Source organism: Ursus maritimus, unplaced genomic scaffold (assembly GCF_017311325.1).
Source record: "Ursus maritimus isolate PB19 unplaced genomic scaffold, ASM1731132v1 scaffold_5, whole genome shotgun sequence".
Classification (NCBI taxonomy): Eukaryota; Metazoa; Chordata; class Mammalia; order Carnivora; family Ursidae; genus Ursus; species Ursus maritimus.
In genome coordinates, this window is record NW_024426663.1 from 55,090,029 (window position 1) to 55,115,579 (window position 25,551).

General features: G+C 40.0%; 1 protein-coding gene and 1 long non-coding RNA gene across 3 annotated transcripts in view; one reads left to right on the forward strand and one right to left on the reverse strand.

Moving 5' to 3' along the window:
• ETF1 (eukaryotic translation termination factor 1) overlaps positions 1-21,840 on the forward strand; it is a 29,193-nt gene extending 7,353 nt beyond the window's left edge. For both annotated transcript variants that reach the window (XM_040622386.1, XM_040622387.1), the window contains 9 exons: positions 11,036-11,211; positions 11,738-11,877; positions 14,215-14,353; positions 15,157-15,347; positions 16,828-16,957; positions 17,506-17,661; positions 18,031-18,095; positions 18,910-19,057; positions 19,527-21,840. In XM_040622386.1, the coding sequence (XP_040478320.1) occupies positions 11,036-11,211; positions 11,738-11,877; positions 14,215-14,353; positions 15,157-15,347; positions 16,828-16,957; positions 17,506-17,661; positions 18,031-18,095; positions 18,910-19,057; positions 19,527-19,609 (1,228 nt within the window). In that variant the 3' untranslated portion in view covers positions 19,610-21,840. The remainder of the gene's footprint in view (positions 1-11,035; positions 11,212-11,737; positions 11,878-14,214; positions 14,354-15,156; positions 15,348-16,827; positions 16,958-17,505; positions 17,662-18,030; positions 18,096-18,909; positions 19,058-19,526) is intronic.
• Positions 1-25,551, reverse strand: part of LOC121100741 — a 32,961-nt gene that overhangs the window by 460 nt on the left and 6,950 nt on the right. The window lies entirely within an intron of this gene.

Sequence of the window (25,551 nt, forward strand, 5' to 3'; positions counted from 1 at the left end):
AATTAGATTTTCCCCCAAACTCACATCTAGATATATGAAAAATGAAGCCCACAAATGCGTTTTTACTCCTGACCAATGAACTTACAAGCTCCATCAAACGTCTGCTGTAAGTTGGACACTGGACATTTGGAAGAAATGTGTAATACAATGACAGCATGATCTGACACATAACCATGGATTGATATGAACCATTTCCAGAACCATGTACGTAAGTACAGAATAACACATGTTGAAGCGGGACATGGTGTAAGCAGATAATTAGGGGCTTGAATGAGGTGTTGGACATTGTCAAAAACCAAAACAGAAATTGTGTATCTGCTTGGGCAGATTTCCTAGGGGAGGCAAGTATTGTAGAATGTTACCTAGGGCAATAGTAGTATTTAGCTGATACGGTATCTTTGATACAGTGGTGAAGTGAAGCTGTAACTGATCTACAGTTTTGAAATTGTAATTGAAATTCATTCTTGATTGAAAGCCAGTTAGCCTAAAATTAGATCCAAGAGCTTTGTGTTAGTTGATGGTTGGTGAGCTGTCAGGGTATTGAAATAGCGCAGAGCGTTTGTGCATGCGTGCCTTGTTCGTAAAGTTGGCGTGACAGAGCTGAAGACAGTCCCAAAAGTTTGCCTTTCAACCTAAATAAACTTTAGTTTGCAAGTAATGAAAATGTGCTGATCCCCAAACAGTAATTCCTTAATACCTCTGGATATTTTTAGCTTTTTACTAAAAAAGTTTTCTTCCTTTCGCGGCTACCCCCATTCTCTGGCATCTTCTGGCCTTGATGACTCCACTTAAGCAAGGAGGAGCCTCAGGAAAGGCAGGTTAGAGGTTCATGACTGAGGTGTGTTTTAATGAAGTAATAAAACTAGTTTTCTGAAGATTAGTTGAATAGCATACATTTTGACTCCTCACAACAGCTCTATGAGGAAACTACTGTGACCATTTCGTGGATGAAGAAATTGAAATACAGAAAGGTCAGCCGAGTAAGGGGCAGTGCTAGATTTTCTGTTCCCACTTCTCTGGTTTCAGAGCCTGTGATCCTGTTATACCACACTGCTTTGCTCTTTGATTAGTATTTCTTCTGCTAGGTAGAAACATCTCCCATTCCCTTATGAAAGGAGGACTCTTGTCCAGGGAAGTTTGCATTTTACTAGAGGGAGGTGTGCTAGACCCAGGAGCAAAGATAAAAGGAAAAGAGGCATGCTTTTTTGCAAATCTACCCAAGGAAGAACTTGGGTTCCAAACATACTTACTCTTAATGAGTATCACTGGTGAGGGAAATAATTTGCTTTTAAATCCTTCCCCAGAAGCACATTTTGTATATTATTAGAACAGTAACAGCAAAGCAGTGGCTTTTGTTTTATTTGAAAAAAGTATTTGGATTGTGGTAAAGAAACGTTAGGTGCACTGTCTCATTTATAGAATCCCATGTAGAACACTGGTCCCTAAAGCTGGTTGTGACTGATATCTCTAGGCTTTGCCTTGATGTAAGAATACTAGAGAAAGTTTCCAGCTTCTACTGCTCCCTGGTGTGACATTCCACTAGGTTAACTTTGTGAAGTTTTTATAATTTTTTAAATTTAAAAAAAATTTTTTTTTTTTTTAGAGCAGGGGGCAGAGGGAGAGAGAGAAAACCTTAGCAGGCTCCACACCACCCTGGAGCCCGAGATGGGGCTTGATCTCACAACCCTGAGATCATGATCTGAGCTGAAATCAAGAGGGGCACTTAACCAACTAAGCCACCCAGGTGCTCCTATAATTTTTCTTTTTAAAACAAAATAAATGCCTGTAATTGTAGAAAAAGTAATACACCAGGTATATACATTTTTGCTGTGAATTACTAGTCGTAGTGCTGTTGAGGATAAAATACTAAAATGAACCTTTGTAAACTTTCTGCTGGAAATTTTTTCTGGGACATGTGAGTTATTCTGTTCTCTGTGATAGAGGCTGCTTTAATGTCTCAGTATGTTCAGATCTTGGACTTTGTCCCATCTGGTAATGGCATCTGACCCTAAGGTCAATTGCATAAACCTAATTTCAGGTAACTCTGTCTAGCCTTTTGAACAGTAACAGAATCCTCCCTCCTAGTTTGGTATTCTGCAAGCTCTTTATGAAAGGCTGCCCCATCCACCTCCAACCTGCATCAGAGATGATGGGGGGCAGGGCATCAAGTTGAGGATGAACAAAATTAAGGGTAGTAAAAGAAGATACTTTGGAAGTACTGACTTTGTTATATTAAAGACTATGGTTTGGGGGTTTTGGCAAAGGTAAAGCTGGGTCAGTCAAGTCATTTCTAGGCAACTGTTCCTGTCCAAAACTAGCAAGTTTATAACTGGTATTTTATATGGTAGTTTAGAATAAATCTCTGGTGTTGGCATAGAAGAAAGTATATAGAGAAGATCTTATTTCTGATGTTAGGAATTAACCATTTGTTTATTCATCAAATTCATGTGCTAAAATGATTTGTGCCCTTGAGAAGCTTTTATGTAGACCTAGTGTTAGCAGTGTGTTATTTCAGTTTTCAGTACTTGGTGGAAGAAAAAAGGGGGTCAGATCTTTGAAGTGATTGATAACTAGACAGAAGTAGTGACTGACTCCCATGCCACAGCTGTAAGATGAAGCTACTTAATCTTTTATGTAATAAAAGTTTTTAAAGTTTCAGAGGGGAATGGATTTCTGTATTTCTCCCTTATGATAAATAACAAAACCATTTCTAGTGTTCTGGCCATACTATTTTGAACTGCATTTTTTGGTTTGGTTCATTTGTTCTCTATTGGAAGATTTTGTAAGATTTGTAATCCAAGAAAGGTAATTATTACCATCTACCAGAAAGTCACCTTTTATCTCTGGACTTAGATTCTAATAAGATTTACCACCATCTAAAGTGCTTCTCCCCTCCTTCTAGCTGTGCTGTGATGTTAATTCTCTCTGACTATGCTATTAAAGAGCAGAGGGGTAAGGTACAAGGAGCTAGAGTTCCATCTTGTTACCTTTTAGTGAGCCCTTAATATTTGCTATCTATGCTAGGCATTTGACATATATTACAGAATCCTCATGACCTTGTGAAGTAAATAGAAACTGAAGCCCAAAGAGATTTATTTATGTAAGTTGCTGTAGGTTATGAAGATAAGACATGACATGAACCCAAATGTGTTGTATAAATCTGTGCTCCTGGGGTGTCTGGATGGCTCAGTCAGAAGAGCATGTGACTCTTGATGTCGGGATCTAGGGTTCAAGCCCCACGTTGGCTGTAGAGATTACTTTAAAAAAATCTTATTTAAAAAAATAAAAATCTGTGCTCCTAACCAACCTCCTACACTGTTGCCATATTAAACCCATATCAAAAAGATTGCTATAGTCTCAAACTTTAAACTTAGTTTTGCATGTTTGGTAAAAGAAAAATAGAAAGCCCATGGTGAATTAAAAAATATGGACAGAGGTGCCTGGGTGGCTCAGTTTTTCAGGCATTGGACTTATGCTCAGGTCATGATCTCTGTACTTAGTGGGGAGTCTACTTTTCCCTCTCATCTCCCTCTGCTCCTCCCTCTGCTCATGCGTGCGTGCTGGCACTCTTTCCCTCTCCCTCCCTTCATGTAAATAAATAAAATCTTTAAAATATATATATAGACAAAGGCAGTAGAAATTGGAGAGGAACTAGTTGATTTACAGCTGGCGATCCATACAATGTGGCTAGCTTAGCAATTCCCAGAAATGACTTGACTGAGCTTTAAGTTGAGCTTTTTGAGCTTGAAAGGGGGATGGTGGGAATCCTTGGCCACCCATATCCTAGGCACAACCCCAGTCATCAAATACTGGGACGAAAGCTCCTTGGGGAGCATACCCTCTAAATCCCAGCAAAGAGTATAGCATATAGTAGGCAGTCTACTTCCTGGTCCTACACTGAAAGTAATTCTCTTAAGTAGGGGTGATGAGATGGGTGGCAGGCATTTGGTGCACAGTGGGTGTTCTGTCTGGGAAAAGTTGGACAGTTAATTGTGGTTGTATTGCTGCTAGGGTAAATGACAGCAGCTTACCTCCAGCAGGTGGGCTCTGAGTTTGTCTTCTCTAGGTGGGGATGAGCTCATGGAATCTCTGGCTCCAGCTGGCCAAGAGAGCCTGCTTAAAGTCTCAGAAAGCAAGCCAGACCCAGTGATTCTCAGCCCTAGTTGCACATCAGAATTGATATAATTGTATTTGAATCAGTCTTTCTGAAACTTGAGGCTCTCTCTTATAATCACCACTACCCTCACTGTCCCTATTCAAGAGCGATTGAATCAGAATAGAGGAAGGAGAGATCTTTTTATATATGAGCATTTAATTTTTTTGTTTTGCTCTTTTAGAAAGTTCTCTCAAGGATTCAGGGTTCTCATGCAAATAGTCGTTGTCGTTTTTTTTTTTTTTTCCAGCTAGTTTTCAAAAGTGTTCTTGAGCGTTATTGCTGATGAACCTTGATAAAATCTTTACAAGTCAAAGAATGCCTAGATTTTCTTTGCCTGCCATTCATCAGAAGGCACATTGAATCCAAAGGGTGCAGCTGTATGAGACCTAAAGTTACACATACCCCATAGTCCAGGCTTTTCTCTGGTTACCTTGCATTTTTTGCCTTACAGGCATTTCAGTCCTGGCACTTCAGGTGACCTTATACATGTTTCCCTGTCCATAATGCTCAGGGTTCATGAAACCTTGGATGAATAACTGGTGGCACTACCGTAACCTCCCCTGTTAGGGAGAGACACTTTTCTTCAAAGGTTTATTTGAGACTGAAGGAAGGCAAAGCTGTCAGCTCTTTAAATTCTCTTCCTTCCTGAGTTTTGTCTAGTTTTATTTACTGTCTGCATTTAGTCTATTTACAATTACTTCCTTCTGTCTCGCAGTTATTTTGTTGTTCAGAAGTTAGTCCTCTGGAGGCACTGATGAACCCTTGTGTGATAAGGGAAAGTGCCCCAAATATGGTGAGAGAAGGAATCCAAGGGCAAGGCCCTGGGAAGCCTTATATGCCACATTGTTGTATGCTTTGTCTTGCTTTGCCCAGTTTTTACAACCTGCATGTGAATCATTGCTGTACCTCATAATTCACTGACTCTTGAATGAGAGCCTTTTGATTTTGGAAAAAGGATATAGTGACAAAGCACAACAGTAGATGAAAAATGTTAAAATTTTAAAAGGATGTAGTTTGCATTATGTGTCCAGCAACTCCTTGGTGAAAGCTTTACTTTATTTCTTCCCTGTGGGTTGTTTGGGTTACCTTAAAATGAAATATTCAGCTTCCTTGATTTTATTTTGTTGTTTACACAAACTGGTCTAACAACCTTGATTGGCTTGCCTTGGGGGTAAATCAGTGTTTATTTTGTTTGGAAACTTTCCTGGAAAAACTTTAATCTGCTTCTGTTAAACCCAACATACACAAACACAACACATAAAATCAGGTATTATAAAGTAGCCTTTAAATGTCTGGTAGAGGCCGTCCACTTAATAAAGATGAATTTAAAAACGTAAGGTGTGTCCATCACCACCATCCCACATGGAATAGAAAAAATGCATAAAGGGAAACTAGTGGAAGGTACTTTTTTGAGCATTAATCAAAATTCAAAAGGAGTAAGAGGCCAAAACTAACTTTCAAGTAGTGTTTCAGATTTAGCAATTTACCACTTTTTTTTTGGCAAGCCTACATTTCTGAATTACTTATGTAGAAACCTATAGCAAGATTATATTCTTAGGTGTCTTCGCTATATGCTCTCTAGAATGGATGTAAGTGTAAGGTTGGTTGTCCAGCTGTGATGCTATGCAGCAAAGTTGCTTAATGAATGCTTATCTGCTTAACCTATCTGCAGTGGAAAGTAAGTAGCTGCTTATCTTAAGGTCATTGCTTTGTCCTCTGCATGATTATCTTGCTTTAAGGATTTCCTTCAGGCATTTTGGGTTCACTCAGTGAAATTGTCCCAACTTCCTCTTTAACCTCAAACTTTCCATCCTTTGGGGTTTGGTGCCTGTTTGCTTCCCAAGCTAGTGAGCTTCACCCCTGCTATCCTTGGAGCCCCTTCTTATTCCATTCCCTCCTGATTGCCTCTTTGCTAGTTCCATCTCCTAGGAAACTACTCTGTAAATCAGAGCACGTCAGCTTTTAAAAACTGAGCCCTTTTGAGAAATAACTCCTTTGGTCCCTAAAGATACCAAGAGGGTAGGGTAGAGAAATATGTTCTCTTGAGAATTGTTAATCTGAAAACAAGCACAAGCTAGTAAAATCGGTATTAAAATATCTGTCTTCTTTTTTCCCCATCTTCTGTATTTTCATGTTGTGCATGTGCATAAATTGACAGCCTCTTTGTAGAGACAGGTAAGTAGCAGCTACAATAGAGACCATGTTTGAAGTTAAATTTACTTGCCTAATGTTTCCAGCCCCTCCCAGAGCAAACGCCTCTTCTCCTTGACCTGTAGAGTTTGACATAACTCCATAAAAAATTATGAGAAAGGGTCTCTGGAAATTTCTTTTTAGAAGCCTAGCAAGATAAATTATTGGAAGAATAGCAGTTTGTTACAGTTGGTTGCTTAAAAATAGGATCCAGCGAATTCACTGACTGTAAAGACCATTTTTCTTTTTTTCTAATAGAAGATACCAGTTTGTTTCATTTGGAAATTGTTTTTCCGTCTAGTTCAGAAACTGGAACATGGCCACAGGTAGAGTAGTATGTAGAATTTTTTATTTCTAGACACCTTGTCCTGGTTTAGATAAGTTCCTTTTTGTAGTTATACTGTGAACATTAAAATGAAAAACATTTTAGAGAGTGATACACCTGACTTAATGAGTGTCTGTGTGCACTGAGCAAGGGATTGTTTTGAAGCAGCTTTGCTTTGTGGTCATTTTGATTGTGTTTGTGATGCCAAGTGAAGCTGCTCTTTATAAGTCGGCCTGATTCTCTGGTTTGGCTAGAATACTTGCTTCCCAACCCAAGGGGTGACAGCAGAGCATATAGCATACTTTACCATGTACTGTCTGTCATTGATCAACCTGTATCGAGGAGAGTATCACAAAAGTTATGAACTGGCCTTCTGGGTTTTGAACAGAAGCCCCAACAGAAATAGTGCCGGTTTCAGAGGTAGAAAATAAGCTGATAATCTGAGTTTAACTGTTTTGATAGTTGGAAGGACTAGATAAGGCAGCTCGTCTGCTTAGAGAGAAAACTTTCAAAGGGCAGGGTCTTGTGTAAATAAGGTCCCTTTTTACCACTAATACTGAGGAAAAACAAATTTGCAAACTTAATTTTACTATATGTAATATAATATAAATTGGCTCAATTTATACTGTAGCTATGGTAAGAAAGGCCAGCCATTAGATTTGGGGTTATTAATTTCCTATATGTGTGTGTTACTGATTTGATTCTGTTCATATGGCCATTCATTCTCCTTATAAAACTGATAATCCAGTTTTTTTAGCATAAAATTAGCAATTTATTGTTTATTGTTAATTTAGTTAACACAGATTAACATTTCTCAGAAAAACCTTTGGCTTTTCTAGTAAGCTGTCAGGTTAAAAGACAAAGATTTTAAAAGGAGTGTCCTGTTCTGAGTCTTTCCCATAGATTCTTTTTTAGTAACAGCTTTATTGGTATACAGTTTTATATACTGTAAAAATTATTCCCTTTTTTTTTTTAAGATTTTATTTGTTTGAGAGAGAGAGAGAGCATGAGAGAGGGGAGGGTCAGAGGGAGAAGCATACTCCCTGATGAGCAGGGAACCCAATGTGGGGCTTGATCCCCAGACTCTGGGATCATGACCTGAGCCAAACGAAGGCAGAGGCTTAACCAACTGAGCTACCCAGGAGCCCCTATTTATCTATTTTTAAAGTAAGCTCTATGTCCGGCATGGACCCCAAACTCAAAACTCTGAGATCGAGTCACATGCTCCACCTACTAAGCCAGCCAGGCACCCCTAATTACGTCCCCCACCTTATTTGGGGGCGGGTTGGGGTTTTGCTGCTGTTATTTTGAAGAATTTATTTAAGTAATCTCTGCACCCAGCATGGGGCTCGAACCCACAACCCTGAGATCAAGAGTTGCATGCTCTTCTGACTGAGCCAGCCAGGCACCCTCTTAATTACCCCCTTTTTAAAGGACACAGTATACTGGTTTTTCAGGAGTTCTGCAAGCAGCACTATCTAGTTTTCGAACATTTTTATCAACCCAGAAAGACTCTTCCCTCCCCCATACCCATTACTAGTCACTCCCTATTCTACCTTGGCAGGCTTTTTTCTGCCTCTAGGTTGCCTGTTCTGCACATTTCATATAAATGAAACCATAAAATATGTGGGTTTTGTGACTGCATTTACTTGGTATAATGTAAAATATCCATACTCCATTCCTTTTTATTGCTGAATAATATTCCATCATATGAATATATACAACATTTTGTTTTGTTCATTAGTTAGACATATGATTTTTTCTGCTTTTTGACTGCTGTTACTAATGCCTCAGTGAACACGAGTTTTTGTGTGTACGTATGTTTTCACTTCTCTTGAGCATATACCTAGGATGGTATGCTATGGATGGACTGGCTGGATCGTGTGGTAACTACTGAACCTTAGATGATTAGCAAATATTTTTTCCCACTCTGTGAGTTGTCTTTTTACTTTCTTGATGGTGTCCTTGAAGCACAAAAGTTTTTAATTTTGATGAAGTCCTGTGATCTTAATCTATTATTTTATTTTAAAGATTTTATTTACTTATTTTGTCAGAGCGAGCTCACAATCAGGAGGAGCAGCAGGCAGAGGGAGAAGCAGGCCCTGCCCCCCCACCCACCCCTAAGCAAAGCCAAGCAAGGAGTCTGATGTGGGACTTGGTCGCAGGACCCCGGATCATGACCTGAGCTGAAGGCAAACACTTAACCAACTGAGCCACCCAGGCATCCTGATAATCTAATACTTTAAATAGTAACTTTTCCATGCTGTTTGGGTATTGACAGTTGATTATATTGGCATTTCCTAAACTTAAGAAAGAGAGTCAGATGAGAATAGCATCTTAAGGAATACAACTTACAGGAACCTTTTTTGAGAAGGGGACACCTAGATAACCCCCTCCCCCTGTGATTTTAATATGCATCCAAGGTTGAGAACTGCTATTTTAAGGAGACAAATGTGTGCTTTAAATTTTTTTTATCATAAATGAACTTTTTTTAACTTCTGTATTGTGGCAGAGTACACATAGCATAAAATTTAACCATCTTAGCCATTTTAAGCGTACAATTTAGTAGTGTTAAAAATACATTCACATTGTTATGCAACCAGTCTCCAGAACTCTCATCTTGTAAAACTGAAACTATACTAAACAACACCCTATTTCCCCTCCCCCCCCCAGCAACCACTCTTCTGTCTTTGTGAATTTGACTACTCTAGACACCTCATATAAGTGGAATCATACGGTATGTGTCCTTTTGTATCTGGCTTATTTCCCTTAGCATAAATTTTCAAGACTCATACATACTGTAGCATGTGTCAGAATTTCCTTTAAGACTGAATAATATTCCACTGTATCCCTGTGGCACTTTTTTGTGTTATTATTTATCCATCAGATGGATAGATGGACATATGAGTTCTGTCTGTTGGCTGTTGTGAACATTGCTGGCTATAAGCATTAGTGCACACGTATCTTCGGAGAGGATAGACCCAGAAGTGGAATGGCTAGATCATATGGTGATTCTATGTTTAATTATGTGAACAACTGGCATGCTGTTACCCATAATGGCTATGTGATTTAACATTACCACCAGCAGGGCATCGGGTTCTCCTATCTCCACATCTTTGCCAGCATGTTACTTTGTTTTTTGATCATAACTATTTTAATGAGTGTGAAGTGGTTTTGTGTTTTGATTTGCATTATCCTAATGATTAGTGTTGAGTTGATATGTTTTGATAATGTAGTTTTGTGTGTCCTTCATGTAGAACTGGAAATACTGAAATGAGATACTGCTAATAAGTATCTTCAGATAATGTAGCTAAAAAGGATGATGTTGGCTTCAGTATCAAGGTTAGGTAAAGGTTGGTGGCTGCTCAAAAGGGTCTTCCCATATGGCAAGGCCTTGGTAGTAGTGTCCTCCATAGTTCAGAAATTGGTCCTTGTTGTTAGTTCCTGAAGCTGGAATTTGAACACCCAGAATTGACCAGGTCCTCAGTGTATGCTGTGTGTGTATATATCTTTTCAAAATCAAAAGTGATTAATATGTAAAGTACATTCAGAGATACACATAGAGTGACTGTGTGATTTCCTAATTGGGATATTTGTGTGAATTCCAAGACACTCCTTTCCCATTATTAGATTACTTAGGATGCTAAATTAGTGATTATAAATTTTCATGGTGAGCTTGGAATTTGAAGGGGGAAGAGGTGGACAGGATGATATTCAGTTGTTATTTCATCTAGACTTTGTAAAAGACTTGTTGCATCATCCTGTGATGGCTTCTCCCACTGAAAGAACCGCCAGATTCCAGGCATCTGCCGGGGACTCTGTCAAATTCCAGCCTGTTGTCACCCCCTTGTGACAGTTTCTCTCTTTGCCCTTGAAGAATGAGGTGTTTCCTGAGCATCCCTTAAAGTGTGTCTTTTTCTTTAGCTAAGATTCATTCAGCTAATTGAGTACTGGGGTACCTGGGTGGCTCAGTTGGTTAAGCGTCTGACTTCGGCTCAGGTTATGATCTAAGGGTCCTGGGATCGAGTCCAGCATCAGGCTCCCCACTCAGTGGGGCACTGGCTTATCTTTCTCCCCCTGTTTGTGCTCTCTGTCTCCCAGATAGATAGATAGATAGATAAAACCTTTAATTAAAAAACAAAGAATTGAGTACCTACCATATTCTGAACATTCTTCCTAACATGCATACTTTGATTACACTGGTGTAAGTTACTACCTTACTGGTCACTTTGGGAGTGATCCCGTTTCTATTTTAGGGGAATTTCAGTAGCTCAGTTTACTAATGATAAGCATGAATTTAAACTCTTCACTCTTCACTTACATACATGGTACTTGAACCTCTAATGTTATTCTTTCTTCCACAGCAATGGCACAAGCATGATATCATTGATCATTCCTCCCAAAGACCAGATTTCACGAGTGGCAAAAATGTTAGCAGATGAGTTTGGAACTGCATCTAACATTAAGTCACGAGTAAACCGCCTTTCAGTCCTGGGAGCCATTACATCTGTACAACAAAGACTCAAACTTTATAACAAAGGTAATCTAGAGCTTGATCATTTTCCTCCTGTACTTTATCTTGGTTATATTTTCCATTTTGATCCTGCCATGATGCTTTTGGTTACTAATGGTTTTTCTCAGACATCTGTCAGCAATGTCCGTTTGGCCTTGGAATTTAACACCCGCCCCCTTTTTAAAGTACTTTTCTTTAAAGTAGTAGTTGCTTAAAGACAAAAATCCTCCCTTTTAAAACATCTCAAGAATTTTCAAAATTAGGGAGAGAATTCTGCAGGAGAGATCTAGAAATATTTCTGCTTTATTTAAATTAAGATTTAAAGAAGCCAGGGACATGGGGCGCCTGGCTGGCTCAGTCGGTAGAGCATGTGACTCTTGATCTCCAGGTTGTAAGTTCAAGCCCCATGCTGGGTATAGAGATTGCTGAAAAACAAAACCTTTAAAAAATAATTAAAAAATAAAGGAGCAGGGACAGTAAACTGCTGGAATATTTTCTGTTAATTGAGGAAAATTAGCTGTGGATTTAAGTAGAGAAATTGTGTTTTTTGCAGTACCTCCAAATGGCCTGGTTGTTTACTGTGGTACAATTGTAACAGAAGAAGGAAAGGAAAAGAAAGTCAACATTGACTTTGAACCTTTCAAACCAATTAATACGTCATTGTATTTGTGTGACAACAAATTCCATACAGAGGTAAGAAGTTCAAGCACAGAATATTGTTATCATTCCAGAAAGAAACCACATACCCATTAGCAGTTATTACCAGTCCTCACCTCATTCCCACCCCTCCCAAGATCTCTCTTCTCTAGGCTATGACTGATCTTTACTGTCTCTAGACTCGCTTATGTTGGGCATTTCATACAGTGGGTGACTTTTTGCAACTGGTTTAACTTAGCATCAGTACTTCATCCCTTTTTATTACCAAATGATACTTGTGCATTTTATCTCTTCATCAGTTGATGGGCATTTGTGTTGTTCCCACTGTTTGGCTATTAGGAATAATGCTGCTCTGAACACACATGTACGGATTTTTGGGTGACCGTATGTTTTCATGGGGGAGGGGCAGCTATATGCTTAGGATTGGAATTTCTATGCTAACTCTTTAACCTTTTGAAGAATTGCCAGACTGTTTTCTAAGTCACAAGGCTGGCTGTTTTCAAAAAATAAAAGACATTACATTTATCATGACACAATGACATAATCATTTCAGCATGTTTGAGGAAAGTGCTAAACTGAGTTTGGAGAACTGGTTAGAGGTGAAGATGTAATTGCCTAACCTAATCTCCGTCTCTCCCTATATACCCGTGATATTTAGCTGTATTTCTAGCACCCTTAGTTTCTCAATTCACAAATTATAAAATCTTGAGGCCTATAAGAGCTTTTCCCCCCCCCCGTGAAACTTTTGAGTGACAGAGCTGCCATAAGATAAAATTTAAGGGTGGAAAGGAAGCCTCATTAGAGTGACCTGAATCAGTCAACAGTAGAACAATCAGGAATTCACAGCTGGCTCCTAGTTCAGTCTTTTGCTTTTCATTGACCTAGGGAAAAACCTCTACAGTGGAATTAGAACTGACAGTTTACAGTGGATGATTTCTGCTAACTTGACAGGAAGTCCAATTCCAGTTGGATCTTGGTTTGTTGCATAGATGATTTAGAGTGTTCTCTTGGCTATCTTGCCAGCCTCCTTCTGGCAAAAGCTTCATTGGGAAGGCTCTTATCCAGTCCCACTTACCTGTATCTAGTTTCATGAAAGCAGATTTTGAGTCTTGTTAATTTAAATAATACCTGGTACTCGTGTTATCTAGCTTTAACTTACTTATTAAGCTAGCTTCATTGGTATTTCTAAACCTTAACTCTTCAAAGTTACTGTTTAATCTTGCTAGCTTTGTTTACTTTGGCTTTTAATTGATATGTTGATAACTAGATATGAGTGTGACATATTGCACCACACAATTTACGTCCTCTTTAATCAGGATAATTACACATTCTTATGAGGCATAAGTATTCCCTGATGGGCAGAATTACTGAAAACCTAAAATCAGTCAAGCTGCTTAACAGATTGTGACGTAATGTGCGTAACATTCATGTCCTAATGCTAATTATCAGACATGGTATGGTTAAAGATTGATTCTTAATGATTAATCTGCTTTCTCATCAATTCTTAAAGGAAATTTTCTTCCTTAGTTAAAATGGAATGGGTATTCCTTAACTCCAAAAAAGCCTGGCCCCTAGCAATTAGTCATTTACCAGGTGCACAGACTCCCATCATGAAAATTCACCCATCTATATGGGTTCACAGACTGTTTAAATATTTGCTCTTTCAGGAGGCAGAACTATGGGGATATAGTTATATGCTAACCCAGAAGGAGGGGTTTCCCCCATAAAACCGAATCATTTAGCTATATAATACCTTTAAAATAAGATTGAGTTTTATATCCTGGTATCATTAAGGAGGCTCAAGCCATAGGAGTTAAATGAAACATTTCAAAACTATATCTTTTTCTCTGGGTTTTTTACTCATGTACTCTACTCTAGAGTTGATTTGCAAGATACTCTTCGCTATAATGAATACTGCCCTTTGGCGCGGGTGGTTGTATAGAAAAGTCAACTTTTGGAGGTTAGGTTTTTTTGTTTGGTGTTTTGTTTTTGTGTGGGGGGGTGTTTTTGTTTTGTTTTGAGGTTAGACTTAATTTGAACATTATGTTCCGTGGATTGCCATCACTAAATCAAATCAGGGACTAGAATGAATCTGAACCCTATATATGAGTTGGCTTTGTATTCACGTGTCCAGGTCAGGTTTGTTGAAAGACTTCACATCAATATTGTTGGTTTTTTTCCCTGCATCTGGTTCAAAATTGTATATGAGTTACATATTCATAGTGAAGTCTAAATTATTCCATAAAATGGCTTTTCTAAGTATTCATACCATTCTGGATGGGGTGAAAGCGCTTGTATATGTCCTTTTGGATTTTGTCTTGACCCTCGAAAGGTTTTGGGATTTATTGTGTGGTACTTACGTTTGCTTTTCAGGCCCTTACAGCACTACTTTCTGATGACAGCAAGTTTGGCTTCATTGTAATAGATGGTAGTGGTGCACTTTTTGGCACACTCCAAGGAAACACAAGAGAAGTCCTGCACAAATTCACTGTGGATCTCCCAAAGAAACATGGTAACACAGGAAGAGAACATGAGCCCATTTTCTTTGTATCTAGCAATAAGGAAACAAATAGTACAGTTGACCCTTGAACAACATGGGGGTTAAGGGGTACTGTCTCGGCTGCACATAACTTTTACTGAAAAATCTGCATATAACATTTGACTCCCCAAAAACTTACCTACTAATAACCAGTTGCTGGGAAGCCTTAGCATTAACATAAATAGTTGATGAACACATCAGTTATGTTATGTTGTATTTTGCATTATATTCTTTAAGTTAGAGAAAAGAAAATGTTATTAAAATCATATGGAAGAGAAAATACATTTACAGAACTGTACTGTGTTTATCGAAAAAAATTCATATATAAGTGGACCCACACAGTTCAAACCTTTATTATTTAAGGGTCAACTGTAGGGGTGCCTGACTGTCTCCTTTGGTGGAACATGCAACTCTTGATCTCTGGGTTGTGAATTCAAGCCCCACTTTGGGAATAGAGATTACATTTAAAAAAATCTTTTTCCCCCCCTTCTTTTAAGGGGGGTCAGCTGTTTAATGGAGGGGAATAAATCCAGAGGATGGGAGAGGCATCATTAAATGACTCATGACTCCTTGGTGCTTGTGGCTCTTCTTTTGATAAAATAATTAATAATTACTCTCTAAAAATGTGTGTCAGTTTATGCCAAACATTTAGTTAATGAAATAGTTGATTTTTCTCTTTGTCCTTTTGTTGGGTAATAGCATGGTTAGTTTTTAATTAGCAGGTTATTTTATACTTTTTAGTGATTGCCCTTTCCCCCCCATGTTTTGTGTCAAAGGTAGAGGAGGTCAATCAGCCTTGCGTTTTGCTCGTTTAAGAATGGAAAAGCGACATAACTATGTTCGGAAAGTAGCTGAGACTGCTGTACAGCTGTTTATTTCTGGGGACAAAGTGAATGTGGCTGGTCTTGTTTTAGCTGGATCAGCTGACTTTAAAACTGAACTAAGTCAATCTGATATGTTTGATCAGGTAAGTGAGAAGTCAGTGCTCTGTTAGTTAAGTTGCTAGGTGGGAATAAGTGGGTCCATTGAGTAGTGGGACGTGCACATCTTTTTTTGGTTTTCAGGTGATACAGTTCATGTTTAAAAACCTAGCTCTAAAAAACAAAAAACCACCTAGCTCTGAACTGGTAGAATTCCAGGTGTTTAAGAACCATTCCCCCAGGGGTGCCTGGGTGGCTCAGTCAGTTAAGCATCTGCTTTCAGCTCAGGTCATGATCCCGGAGTTCCAGGATCGAGCCCCATATCGAGATCCCTGCTCAGCGGGGAGTCTGCTTCTCCCTCTGCTCTCACACTCACTCTCTTTTTCTCTCTCAAATAAAATCTTGAAAAAAAGGAAAGAAAGAAACATTCCTCCATGCTTTTCTGGGTCTTTTTTCTTTTTCAGAACCAACCTTTTTTTTCTTTTTTTTTTTTTTTCTTTTCCTCTAAGGGTTTTATTTACTTGGGAGAGAGAGCAAGCACGAGCAGGGTGAAGGGCAGAGGGAGAAACAGACTCCCCACTGAACGGGGAGCCCGATGTGAGGCTCTATTCCAGGACCCTGGGATTATGACCTGAGCCAAAGGCAACACTTAACTGACTGAGGCGCCCCCCCCAAACCAACCATTTTTATATAGAATCGTTCTGGTCCTGTGGGAGGCTCCTGGTTTAGTGGATTGCCATAATTGGCCTCCAAATGAAGGGTGACTTTAGAGAAACTAGGGGCTGGTTTTTCTGGTCTTTTTCTGATTTATTCCTGGAGGTTAATAAAGTAGTGAAACTCTCAGCAATATGACAGAGCTGATTAGCTGGAAGCATTTAATCCAGAAAGATCTTTTGGTTTGTGACATGGGCTTAGACATAACACTGTTCCCAAGATGCTCTCCTGGAGAAGGAACAGCATTATGGTAGAAGTCCCAACCAAAGAGGTGGTGGTGTACCCTACAAATTTATATGGCAGGGACTGACAGTCTCCCGTTTCCTTAACAAGAAACTTAGTCTTATTGATGATTAATGAGTTGGCCTCTTATGGGTCTAATTGAATGTGTGATGTAATTGGCTAGGGAAGTTTGCCCTTGACAGTGTTGCTCACTGAGACCTGCTGGTAAATAAATTGGGTTCTTTCCCTGTATTCTTCCCCTTAGACTTCAGTGTTCATAATGCTGAGCTTTGCATGCCATTAAGAAGTAGTGGTCTTGGGGCGCCTGGGTGGCTCAGTTGTTAAGCGTCTGCCTTCGGCTCAGGTCATGAACCTGGGGTCCTGGGATAAATCAAGTCTGGCTTTGGGCACCATGTTCCGCGGGGAGCCTGCTTCTCCCTCTCCCACTCCCCCTGCTTGTGTTCTCTCGCTCGCTCGCTCTCTGTCAAATAAATAATAAATAAAATCTTTAAAAAAAAAAAAAGTAGTGGTCTTGGTGTTTTGAAATACTAATGATGCTTCTTTTTTTTTTTTAATGTGTGTGTATGTCAGAGGTTGCAATCAAAAGTTTTAAAATTAGTTGATATTTCCTATGGTGGTGAAAATGGATTCAACCAAGCTATTGAGTTATCTACTGAAGTCCTCTCCAACGTGAAATTCATTCAAGAGAAGAAATTAATAGGTATCAGTGAAATCCAGTTTACTTATTCTGTGAAATGTTTTTGTGTGTATAATTGTGTGTATACAATTCTGTGTATATAACAAGATGCTGAAAAGGTAAAAAAGGAAGATTTGGCATTTGTATTCACTTCCTCAGTGGAATTATTAATCTTCCTTTAGTTATGAGTTCTAATAAATGTGCTTATATTCTATTGTTTTTACCCTTTGGCAATAGGAACCAAACTTCAATCTTATTTTGCATATTATCCTTTGTAATAGAGTGGTGACTAGAGAGCCCAAATTAGAGATTAATCTGGCCATTTTTTGGCTTTGTTTCTGATTTAATGGAGCACACATACTTTCCCAAATGGCTGTGTATTTGGCCCAGCCCTTAACCTCTTGAGTGGAATTCTGGAGCCTCAACTAGAGTGGTATGATTTTTCACTGACTTTTGGCACTTAATCATTTTTAAGTTGATTATTTTCCCCTCTCTCGGGTTTTGAGCAAGAAAGTCTTTATCTACAAAGGAAACTTTAATATGTGTACTTACTGACCTGTTCCTAATCACAGGACGATACTTTGATGAAATCAGCCAGGATACGGGCAAGTACTGTTTTGGAGTTGAAGATACACTAAAGGCTTTAGAAATGGGAGCTGTAGAGATTCTAATAGTCTATGAAAATCTGGATATAATGAGATACGTTCTTCATTGTCAAGGCACAGAAGGTATGAGAATTAGAAAATAAAATAAGATTGCTTTTTTGTTAGTGACCTCTGTTCTGGAAACCTGAGGTAGAGATTTGAGGGAGGTGGCTTCATTCTGCATAAATTGTTCTGCTCGAACTGATGAATGTCTGCTTAAGACTGTTAAATTTCCTGAGGACAAGAACTATATCTTGAATGTCTTTGATGTTTATGTATGGTAGGAGCAGGGTACCTGGTAGACACTCAGTGCATGCAGACTAATATGTTTATGAAAAGAAGGTTGATAGGAGGAATTCAGAAACCGTTTGACCTAACCTGACTTACCCCATGAGACTTTTATCTGTTAGTGTGTGAGAACCAGGTTAACACATTTTTTCCCCAATGCTACAGAGGAGAAAATTCTCTATCTAACTCCAGAACAAGAAAAGGATAAATCTCATTTCACAGACAAAGAGGTAAGTGGTTGTTTTCCTAATTTGCTGATACATGCAAGGGAACATAAATCCATGTTAGAGCACTGGTAGCATAGAGTATCTGCCTTGGGAAACCAAGTTTCATACTGTTGGCAGGTGGAGGGGTGGGGGGAGCAGCAGGAGGTGATCACCTCTTATCTGCTACATACCACTCTTACTCCAAGGAAGGAGGCCATGCCATGGTTACTGTGGTTCGTTATTTTTAAAGTAGTTAAGCATTCTTATTCTTGAAATAGTAGAGATTTGACTGACTCGTGCCTCTTCTGCACTGCGAATGTGTGCATTCTTAGCTCATTTTATCAGCTCTTACACTGAAACACCTTCTGCAGGTTTAGTCTAAATGCATCACCACAGCTTCACGTGTCACCTGCCCAGCACAGAACCCTTAAGGGTAGTAGCTTCCTCAAATTGTGAGTTGAAGGACTTTGTTTTTGTTTTTTAACAAGGCTACTCCTAAAGCAGTTCTGATGTGTCTCTTCTGGGTTGTTAAATGAGTGCTGCCTGGAGACACTTTACAACAGCCTGACTTTAGAAACAACAGGAACCAGAAGTTGAAAAACTGCTAAGTGTGTGTTGACATTACATCACTGAACCAGAGCCTGAGGAGGAATATTATTTGAAATAGAATTTCTACGCTATTAGAATTATATCACTAGAAACCACAATTCATATAGAGACTTGTACACCCACTTAATGAGAGGGAGAATGAGAATGACGATGGATGGGGAGGATAGGGTCACTAAGCCTTGATATAGCCTGATCCCATTTTTTCTGTATCTCATGGTCACCCTTGTAGACAGGACAAGAACATGAGCTGATTGAGAGCATGCCCCTGCTGGAATGGTTTGCTAACAACTATAAAAAATTTGGAGCTACGTTGGAAATTGTCACAGATAAGTCACAAGAAGGATCCCAGTTTGTGAAAGGATTTGGTGGAATTGGAGGTGAGTAGCAAGTAAGGAAAGTAAACCTAAGGCCAGGATCTCAAGCCAAAGCTTTTCTGGCTATCCCAAAGTCAAGTTACTTCAGGCATGGTGCACTTATCCACCAAGGCAGGAGGTTTCCTTGGTTGGGACCCTTTTTAAAAGATTTATTCATTTGAGAGAGGAGAGCATGTGCGCATGGTGGGGAGGGACAGAGGGAGATGGAGAGACAAACCCACGCAGACTCTGCTGAGTGCGGAACCTGATACAGGGCTTAGTCCACCACCGGGAGATCATAACCTGACCCGAGCGGAAACCAAGAGTCAGATGGCCAACTGACTGTGCCACCCAGGCACCCCATGGTTAGGACCATCTTTTATCACCATCTCTGTTTCCTGTAATTTTACAAGGGAATTGGGCTTTCCTTACTGAAGTGAACCTTCCCCATCCCATAAACACAGGTGATTTACTCTTTGATTTGCTTCCCCAGGTATCTTGCGGTACCGAGTAGATTTCCAGGGAATGGAATACCAAGGAGGTGATGATGAATTTTTTGACCTTGATGACTACTAGGTAGTCGACATGGGTCCGGCAAAACGTGCCTCACCCTCCAGCATCCAACCCAAGGAGCATACCCGTGGTGGAATCCAAACAGATCCCTGCCTTACAATTGGAACATTTCCAGAACTTAATCCATGAGCATTGGATATTGAAAAAACCGAAACAAAACCAGACCCAACCCTACACTTTGGTTTGTCATGGTGTCAGCGCAGCAGCCTACAACTAAGTTCCTAAAATGCCACTTTGGACTAATTTAAAAAAGAATCCCAGTTTTTACTTTTACTCGATGGTGAAATTGGTTGCTCTTGTATTTTATGAAAAAAAAAATGATTTTTTTAACCTTCATACATAGAATCAAAATACTTTAACTGCTGTAAACCTTCAAAAGTTAATAGAAATGAGATCATACTGGTTTGTTTCTTATTTTGATTGGAAAAAAATTAAATTGCTGCATTTCGCAGTGACCCATTTACATGGCATTCTCAGCTTAGACTGCATAAGAAGAAATACACACGGTGAAATGTCGGAACCATTTCTCTCTTGGTCTCTGTTTAATGTTGAAAGGGTGAGCTAATAGGAGGCAATTTCAACTTAACTCCCTCACACTACTCCTTCCCCCTCCAGACTGTCAGTTTTGAGGATGGAAACTGCATTGCAAAGTCAAACTGACATATGAAGCATTTGGGCCAAGTGCACTATTTCCTTCCATCTGTTTTGCAGGCGCATTTGTGCCCAGGGTTTGGGAACCCTTAGCATCAGTTGCATTGACAAGGGTTCCCATAATCTTAGCCTACTAGAAACCAGTTTGGGATGGATATGATGGGGCTTCTGTGCTATTGCTGGGATTGGGAGAAATAAAACATGCAATTTAAGTGGACACAAATTTAAAGAATATTTTATTTTGCTTGGGTCTGTCCTTGGTAAAAGGGAGGTGGTCGTGTTTTCCTTGTGTTGGATGGCATGAGATTATGTGAATGTTTTGATTTTTTAAAAATGAACTGCAAGGTTTTTCACAGGAACGACTGACAAGACATGTATGACTGTGCATGTAATTATAAACCCCTGACCTCCTGGTGGGGTTGGAGCATCTGTTTCAAATATGGGACTTACAAGGCACCTCTCATATGAGAAATTATGGGAGGGGGGTGGGGAGGGCAGGGGTGGGAAGGGATGGGATGAGACACAGCTTCTGGCACCAAGGACTTAATATGGTGGATCCAAAAGTGGGCCTGAAAACCTGAAGCTTATGCTTCACAGCTGGGCTCTAAGTGGGACTCCACCCCAGCTGATGTACAAGGTTATGGCGTGCCCGAGGTGGTGACAGTGAATAAAGTGTATAGGATGTGCCCAGTGGTAGCAATGAAGTATACCAAATGGACTTTGAAGGACCAAAGGTTTTAAAAGTCAATTGGTATCATTCCCACACTGATAGGGTAGTGGGGTGCATTTGGTTTTCAAATTGGGTACTTTTAACACTTTAGTGCCTGACTGCTGTTCTTCACTGACTTGACTCAGTCACTCGTAGCTTTATTGGTCTGAACCAGCTCCTTGTTCCCAGGTTGCAGACCTGCCTATCGTTCCAATAATCCTGTTTCACTTGAATGAAGGGAGTATGTCTTAACTGTAAAGCTTCTGGTTCTCACACTGTACTCTGAGGTCCAAATGACTGTCTTTCAATGTATAACCTAATGTCTCAACCCCCAGTGAGAAGAGTCAATTCTTTAATATTCACCAACGTGGGAGGCTTCACCGGAACAGGCTTTTGCTTTGGGCTCTGCTGTTTGTTTGCAGAACACCCAAGAGCGAGCAAACATGCTCTCTTCACAGCAGTACCTTAGGGTTTTGCCATTGTAAATGGGTCTAATGTGATATGACAAGACCAGAGAAATTGGATGTAAATTTACATTTTTGAATATGCTTGTTGTTTCACATGATACATTTAGGGTATGCAGCTCCTTTTGTAGTTTTTATTTTTACTATTTAAGTTTGGAAATGATGCCAAATTTTTGTATTTCTTTAATCAATGTGTTCTCTTTGGTGATATATATTGCATTATATATTGATGTGTGTATCAATATATACTGATATGTATTACACTTACACATACAAACACGTAAATAAGAGGGGGTGAAAACCGTAGCCTTTGCATTCTCTATAGCCTCTACAGAGAGATCCTAAGCAGCGAAATCTTGGTGTTGTGATGTACAGAAATGGAGAAGAGTATTAAACCATATTTAAGAATACACTTTGTGTGCTTGAGATTCTTTAGGATTGTTCCCTGGTGAGGTCTGAACCATGGAGATAGTATGAGTGAGCTCTCCAAGGCGTGTGTTAAGTTTAGTAATAGCTAATAACTTTTCAAGCCTTAGATTTTAGTTCTTTGTTACATTTGCCTATGGAAAGGTATATGCAAAACATGCCTGAGGTCATGATCCCAAAGTTAATATCGGAAGAAGGAGGTTCACCTTGCTGGGATGAAACTAATTTGTAGCTTCCCTGATTCCACATGTGTACGAAAAGGGAAACCTGCCCCTTCTTTAAAACGCTGTTTCAAGTGTGTTGTCCCATGTAACTCAAGGTTTCACGGAGGTAGATGGTGTGCCCATTTTACAAGTGATGAAAGAGGTCAAAAGAGCTGAAGTAACAGCCCTGAAGTGGTGAAGCCAGATTTTACCCCAGGTCTAATTCCACAGTTGATCCTCTTTCTACTTCTGGTTACCTTGAATGGTCCAGACAGAAGTGCAGAAACTAAGCCTCCTTGTTCTCCCATACCTGGTATACTGGGTAGGAGAGTAATAACCTCATCCAAAAGCAAGCCTTCCAGGTTGGGTCAAGAGAAGAGAATTTCATTTGTTTTTCCCAAAGATTGAAGTGCTTAGAGTTCCTATCTGGTGTTTGTTTTAGGGAGCCTAGTTAAAAAACAAAAGTGTAATGCATTATTTCCTTTCTCCCTATTTAAGGAAATATATTTCACAAAATTGACCAGTAATGCTGCCAGATTTAGATGATAGCCTTGATGAAATCCAGTCACCCTCTGGGAAGGGACTGACTTGCCTGTGCATGGCAGAGGTATATAGTTTTTCCTCCTAATGGCATCCGTAGGTGCTGTTTGAAGTCAAAAGTTGGAAGGCAGCACACTAGTACTGGGTATGTGGGCTGTTGTTTGCTTGTCTGGGCCTGTAGCACTTGCCATCTTTTGTCCTCTGGCTCCAGTTCTCATGCCATGATGCTCCCAGACAGGCACACTGGATTGAGGGCTGAGTGCCAAGGTGGAATTTAAGCCTCATGCCAGCTTCTCCCTTGTTGCCAATTTGAGTGAGTGCCTGCTGGGACTCCCACCTGCCAAGTCCTACCCTGGTGGGACTGTGCCTCCAGGGACATAGGAAATGACCAGCCAAGGGGTATCGAAACACTGGATGCAAAAGTGCTGAGGACATGGCTGAACAACAGGAACTAGAGGTGCACATGAAAACAATTCACCTCCAGGGTTTTCCGATAATCAACTCTAAACCCTGTCTGGGAATGCTGTTTCAGGTATAATCTGATATTGCTTGGCAGGCTCATCCTACGCTTAGTTAAGAGCCCAGGTCAAAGAGTCACCTCTTTAGGACAAACACCTTTGGTTCTGGCTCTGCATGAGTTGGCCTTGTGATTTCAGGTAAGTTCCTATCCCTCAGTCTTCCCACCAGGGTAAGGAAGTCTGAATCTAAAGAGCCTTTCCAGCTTTAATGCTATCAGGGTAGCATCATGGTGAGCAAATCTGACGTAGGACTGGGATAGAAATCTTGGCTCTGTCAGTGACACTCTGGCAAATAATTTAATGTCTCTGAACAGCAATTTCCCTACCTGTAATAATGCCCACTCCATAAGGATTGTTCAGGGTTAAATGCAGTAAGCATGTGAAATGCCTAGTACAATGCCTGGCACTTTGCAAGGGTTAAGACGGGAGCTGTTGTTATGGTCCTGCACTACCAACCTTGGTCCTTTGGAAGTAGCCAGGGTAGAGTGTACGCTGGCAACCACGAGGTGGTGCTAGAGCTAAGGATACTGGCTGTGGAATAGATTTGTTGCTTCTGGTGGGGAAGATTTCTGACAAGCTTTAAGAGGTGCCTGGAACAGCTTGCTTACCCTTAAAGTTTCAAGAAATGGAGAGGGCAAACTACTAAAGGATGTAGGAATGACTGAACATCAAGGAGAATCCAAGAGTCTCAATCTGGGCTTTGAGCTACCCATTTGTAAAATAACTACAATCACCAACATTGGTTGAATAGCAGACACAAGTGCTGTGTGTGTCACAAGCATCATCTCATTTAATCCTTAGAAAAACAATGAGGTGGATATTGTTTTATATCTGCCCATCCAAGTTCATAAGCTACTAAGTGACAAAATCTAGAACTCAAAGACAAGTCTATTTGGTTACAAAGCCAACGTAAATGCAGGTCATTCCTCGCTCAAGGAGGGAGAGAACAGTTGAACAGTTGCCGGTACTGCCAAGATCGGTGGACTCACCTCACCAACGTTTGTGCTTTCAGGGACAACCAACAGCTCAGATTCATCTGGAAGGCACCCATCTAGCATCCTCCCCCCAACACATACAAGTTTTCACTGGTCAACCCAGCACAATCACAGCTGAGGATGGATAAAAGGAGCCTCCTTGGACTCTGTAGAAGATGATCCAGCATCTTCAGAGAAGAATGTACACACACAATGGAATTTCTGAGACTAGGGCATCTGCCCCTGCTCTTAATATGTCATCAGCAGAACAATTAAAGGAATTGGAATGTGGACTATAGATAAAAATACTGTATTAATGTTAAGTCTCCTGAATTTGATTACTGTGGTTATATAAGAGAATAACCTTTTTCTCAGGAAATATACATTGAAGTATTATAATAAGACCTAGTCATTAAGGAAAATTATGAAATTTCAGAAATATAGAAGTAAAACAGCATTATTTAACTATCTTTAACAGTTTAGAATCATCACAAACATCCATTATAGAACAGTGTGATAATGGTATTAGGTTCGAACTGGTTCACAAGGAATTTAAAACACAACTTTGGTTTAATTCTTCACTCAAGTTTGGTTTTCACTCAGGATGTGGGTTTGACTCAAAGGTCAACATTTAAAAGTTAGTTCTGCCACAGGGTTTATAGCTCAGGAGAAATCCTTAGCCAGTTAGCCAGTAGGGCTGGGGGACTATGCCTGGGAGTTGGGCCCAGATTGGAAAGAAGAGAGTAAAGGCAGGGCCAAGAGAGGAGCTGCTGTCACATGCCTCAGAGATAAAATCACTGTGGGGTTGGGGGCACCTAACTGGCTCAGTCAGTAGAGCATACGACTCTTGATCTCTGGGTTGAGTTAAAGCACCACATTAGGTGTAATCTCTACAGATTACTTTAAAAATAAAATATTTAAAAAAAAATATATCACTTTGGGGTTGGTCTGGTGCTGGATGGATGAGATGAGGCCGTGTAAAATACAGGGCTTCACAGACCCCTAGCTTAGTGAGCAACCCTGGGGATGGTGGGAAGGAGGCAGAGCCATACCTGGGAGCCCAGAGCCCATTCTCAGGATAAGTGTGTCATTAAACACTCTAGTCCTTTGTCTTACAGTCAGACGTTTATACAGCTCTTCTGTTGCCCCATACTTTCACTTCTTAAGGAATCAAAATTTTAGTACTTTAAGGGGACCTTGCTACTTTAGTCCCCTTATTAAAAAGAAAAGAAAGCTGAAGCCCAGAGACAACATAATGACCTGTCATGCTTGTGCGGCAAATTAGCAAAGCCAACATGAACACCTGATGTTACAGCTCCAAATTCTTTGCTCTTAACACATGGATGGTCTTGTTATTCTTCATCAAAACTCCATTCTCCCCCTTGTTAGGGATGAGAAAAGGGAAGATCAGAGAGTGAGTGGCTTGATGCCAAAGAGAGAGCTGGGAGGGGAAATGTGGC